Source organism: Carya illinoinensis, chromosome 14 (assembly GCF_018687715.1).
Source record: "Carya illinoinensis cultivar Pawnee chromosome 14, C.illinoinensisPawnee_v1, whole genome shotgun sequence".
Taxonomy (NCBI): Eukaryota; Viridiplantae; Streptophyta; class Magnoliopsida; order Fagales; family Juglandaceae; genus Carya; species Carya illinoinensis.
This window is the reverse complement of record NC_056765.1, coordinates 31,370,629-31,375,552: the sequence shown is the minus strand read 5'-3', so window position 1 is coordinate 31,375,552 and position 4,924 is coordinate 31,370,629. Positions and strand designations below refer to the sequence as shown.

The following is a 4,924-nucleotide window of genomic DNA, read 5'->3' as shown; positions in this document are numbered from 1 at the left end:
AAACAGTGCACATGTAAAATTAATGCCCGGTTTCAATGCATGGTACTTTATATTTCATCTTTTTCACGCTACATGCACGGTAAGAAAATGGACAACCCTTTTTTGTTTATTTTCCTTTTCATCTCATCTGTGATGTGTATAAGTTTTTTCTATCCAAACATATTATATTTTATCTCAAAATTTTAAAAATATTTACTTAAATAAATAGTAATGAACAGAAAAAACTGACAGTAAACCGTGTATAAACAGTGCAAAACTGACATGAACAGTAAACAAACAATGTGTGAATAGCATAAAAGTGCATAAACAGTATACAATTTGGCTAAAAATTAAAATAGTAGGATTCACACTATTTTCAAATCTCAAAAATTAAACACTATATCATCTCATCTCATCTTATTATCTAAACAGACACTTGTTTTACGAACTATTTCATCTTATCTTAATTAAAAAATTTTATTACTATTTAAAATATATTATCTCATCTCATTTAATCTATATATTCAAATTAACAAGGCCTAAATGCAAGTATATTATCATCGCAACTACCTGGACCATTCATATCCATACACCCAATTATTATTTTATTCAATCGGCACATTTATGTTCACACATTACTTGCTAGACTTCTTCCAAACAATTCTTTGAGTTTTGAAAATGCACGTAATTGAGTTAATAGACCTTTGGAGTACCATATATGCAGTGCCTGTGGTCCACTTCTTGCGAAAATTCTTGAATCTTGAATGCCCCAAAATGCACGCATGCTTACATGGACAAATGTTTTTTCTTTTTCTATTTTTCTTTTTTTTTTTTTTAATTTTTAATTTATTTTTAAAGAAGATGCAAAAGCGAGCATTGATATAAAATTTGCCATGTGGTGTCTAAACTATTAGAATTGAGATATTTAACATTTTCAATTTTTTTTTTCATCTTAATTATAACATTGTTCACGTTATGTATGTTAATTTTTTTATTTTTTAAAAGTAGCACTACAGTCACTGAGAATTCCTATCAGAGTCTCAATATTTTTCTAAAAAACAAAAATGATAGTGGGCATGTGTAATATTTTAATTACCGAGAGACCACTAAAATCTACCTATTCGACCCAACGTTTCTAATAATCGCATCAATATACTACTTTTAAGGAAATGGTTTTCATATCCCATTCTTATGGTTATGTTCTTACTAATATTGCAATTTAATGATATCTATCTCTTCACACCACAATTTTGAAAAAATAAAATAAAAGGATTTAAAAAAAATAAATCTAAAAAATTAATGTAAATATATGCGATACCTTAATTTTATTTTATAAGTTGATATAATATTATAACAAATTACTATCAATTTATAATAATTCATTTTCGAGCATATATACCTTTCTTGTCATGCATTTCTCAGGAACTTTTGTTAAAATACAGAACAAATTGTCAACAAGTGGGCGTTGGAAACAACATGTCTTGCCAGGTCGCTAGTCAAATCTTTGAATAGACTCCTAAAAACATTGAAACATTCAAACGAAATTTCCCGACATGGTATCGTGTTTGAGTTTGAGTTCTTTCTATGGTTGGAACTTGGAAGGGAACTAACGAATTGTCCAGTATATCTTTCAATTGTTATTAATCCGTCTAACTAATCATCTCTTGAAAAATACACACTTGATCATACCATGGCTTTTGCATTGCCAAATCCTCTCCCCAGCTCGTTGCTGCTTCTTCTGTTGATGATGGCATGTTCTACCTCAGCTCAAACTTACAGAAACCACTCCTTAGGCTCATCCTTGACAGCTCAGGACGACGATTCTTCCTGGGCATCGCCTAACGGTCTCTTTTCTTTTGGCTTCCGACGGATTGAAAATGGAGGTTATCTACTAGCCATCTGGTTCAGCAAAATACCAGAACTAACCATTGTCTGGTCAGCCAATGGAGATGATCTAGCGCCAAGAGGATCCAAAGTTGAGCTTACTACAGACGGCCAATTTGAGCTCAAGGACCCAGAAGGAAAAAAGATATGGGGAGCTGATGGAGCGCTTTCAGGTGTTGCCTATGCAGCCATGCTTGACAGCGGAAACTTGGTGCTGGCAACCCAGAATTCTGTGAATTTGTGGGAGAGTTTTAATCTTCCAACTGATACAATATTACCCACAAACACTATTGGTCCAAACGGAAAACTTGTTGCACGTTACTCGGAAACGAATTACTCAGTCGGAAGATTCCAGTTCTCAGTGCAAGCGGATGGAAATCTTGTGCTTCAAGCTAGAGATTTAGCAGCGGACTCTTCTTATCCTGTTTATTGGTCAAGCGGAACTGTGGGCACAGCTTCGGAGGTTTTCTTCAACGAGTCTGGTTCTATATACGTTAAAGCATTAAACGGAAGCATACTTAAGATGATATCAGAGAGCAATAGCGAATCTACGCAAGAATTTTATCAGAGAGCAATTCTTGAATATGATGGAGTTTTTAGGCATTATATATACCCAAAACGCCCTAATATTTCGAATTCCAAGAGTTGGCCTTCGGCTTGGACCCTTTTGTTGCCCATCATACCTTCTAATATCTGCACAGCCGTAATGGAACTTATAGGCAGTGGAGCGTGTGGTTTCAACAGCTACTGCGAATTAGGAGAAGATCAAAGACCTCAGTGCAAATGCCCAAAAGGATATGATTACATTGATCCAAATGATGTATGGAAAGGATGTAAAGCAAACTTTATCCAACAAAGTTGTAATGAATCATCGTCGGAAAAGGATCTTTTTTACCTTCATCCTATGCTAAATACAAATTGGCCCCAATCTGATTATGAACATACTAATGGCAAAACTGAGGATTGGTGCAGGAATAGTTGCTTGGGTGATTGTTTTTGCGCTGCTGCCATTTATGGATTCGGACAGTGCTGGAAGAAGAAATCTCCACTCTCGAATGGAATGGTGGACTCCACAATTGGAGGAAAGGCCCTGATCAAAATACGGAAAGATGATTCAACTTTTACGCCTTCATATGCAGATTGTAAGAAGAAAGATCGTTCAACTCTGATCCTTATTGGATCTGTGCTATTAAGCAGCTCGGTATTTTTCAACCTACTATTGTTGTTGGTGGCCTTTCTGGCTGTCTTTCGCTTCGATTATTTTAAGCCAAAGGTCGTTCAAAGATATCCAGTGATGCCAGGCATGAACTTGCGAAGTTTCACCTATGAAGAACTGAAAAACGCCACAGATGGATTCACAGAAGAGCTGGGGCATGGGGCTTTCGCAACAGTTTATAAAGGGGCCCTAGAATCTAATCGTGGTAAGCTTGTTGCAGTTAAAAAGTTGAACAATATTGTGACACAAGGCGATTTGGAGTTCAAAGCAGAAGTGAGTGCTATTGGCAGAACGAATCACAAAAATTTGGTACAATTGCTTGGTTTCAGTAATGAGGGGCAGCACAGGCTTATTGTATATGAATTCATGAGCCGTGGTTCTCTAGCAAACTTCCTCTTTGGAGGATCACGGCCTAACTGGTACCAAAGAATACAAATTGCATTAGGAACTGCAAGAGGGCTCTTGTACTTGCATGAAGAGTGCAGCACCCAAATCATACATTGCGATATCAAGCCACAGAACATCCTTTTGGATGACTCTTTGACAGCAAAAATTTCTGACTTTGGATTGGCCAAGCTTTTGAAGACAGACCAGACTCGGACTACGACCGGAATCAGAGGAACCAAAGGGTATGTAGCCCCTGAATGGTTCAGAAACATGCCCGTTACAGTCAAGGTGGATGTTTACAGCTTTGGAATATTGCTGCTAGAGATCATCTACTGCCGAAAGAGTTTTGAAGCAGATATACAGAATGAGGATCAGATGATACTTACTGATTGGGTGTATGACTGCTATAAAGAGAGGAAACTGGATCTCTCATTGGGGAAAGATGAGGAAGCGATGTCTGACATGAAGAGAGTGGAGAGATATGTGATGATTGCAATATGGTGCATTCAGGAGGATCCATCGCTAAGGCCAGCAATGAAGAAAGTCATACAGATGATGGAAGGAGCTGTTGAAGTGCCAGTTCCTCCAGATCCATCCTCATTTATTAGTTCAATCTAGATTTATTCGAACATAAATTACTTACCCAGTTGTTCAATTCTCTATGCATATTTAGTTGTCAGTACTATCAGTGTGGCAAGTTGAATAATATTAAGAAACGGTGTACTCTGTATGATAGTTGTATGCAATAGGAAAAAAGATGTACTATGTAAAATTTTTCTCAGTTAATAATATTAGCACACTAATATGTTCATCGTAAAACACTGAGTGATCAAAGAAGAGTGGAGATACCAAAGGAGTGTTTACCCTTTTTCTAGAATAACTAGAAAAGGGTTGGATCCTGTTTTAGTTCCTGATTTGGGATATGTTGGTTTGGAGATTAAACCAAATCATGTGACTACCGCTGAACTTTTCCCTGCATGGGAATGAGCATTAATTGAATACATGAGTGCCCTCTCCTTTTTGCTTTGATGTATATGTTCTCTGAGTAGTATATTCCTCTTAAGATGGACGTATCTTCAAGAGTTTAGCTGTAGAAAGTCAGCTGGGTTTTCTCATTGCGGCATGGGATAACTCTTTTATGAAACCTAGGGGATTTTTCACAAAGTTCTTGATCTTATAAATCATTCAAAGTGCAGAAGAACAATGGATGCTTCAATGCTCATATCTCATGTGATGCAAATTCTTCTTGGTAGAATATCTGACATGCATGATTTCAATATCTATTGATATGATCCTATGTTGCTCATTTGTGTGACATTTCAACACAAATGATGCAGATTCTCCATCTTTTTGACTTCCAGCACATATTGATGCCTTCTTCTTTTGTTGTCTTTTGTCCATTTTTTTAGAAATCTTAGGTTTTCTGGTCCTTTGGGCCATTGTTTTCTGTGTGCTTGA

General features: G+C 36.6%; 1 protein-coding gene across 1 annotated transcript; it reads left to right on the top strand.

Annotated features, from left to right (window-relative positions):
* Window positions 1-1,410: 1,410 nt before the first annotated feature.
* LOC122293348 (G-type lectin S-receptor-like serine/threonine-protein kinase LECRK3) lies at window positions 1,411-4,285 on the top strand. Its single transcript, XM_043101902.1, has one exon. The coding sequence runs from the start codon at window positions 1,670-1,672 to the stop codon at window positions 4,082-4,084; it is 2,415 nt and encodes an 804-aa protein (XP_042957836.1). The 5' UTR covers window positions 1,411-1,669; the 3' UTR covers window positions 4,085-4,285.
* The last annotated feature ends 639 nt before the right edge of the window (window positions 4,286-4,924 follow it).

Bases quoted from the DNA above. Each gene is read 5' to 3' on its own strand.
- LOC122293348 (XM_043101902.1), top strand. From the start codon at position 1,670: ATGGCTTTTGCATTGCCAAATCCTCTCCCCAGCTCGTTGCTGCTTCTT.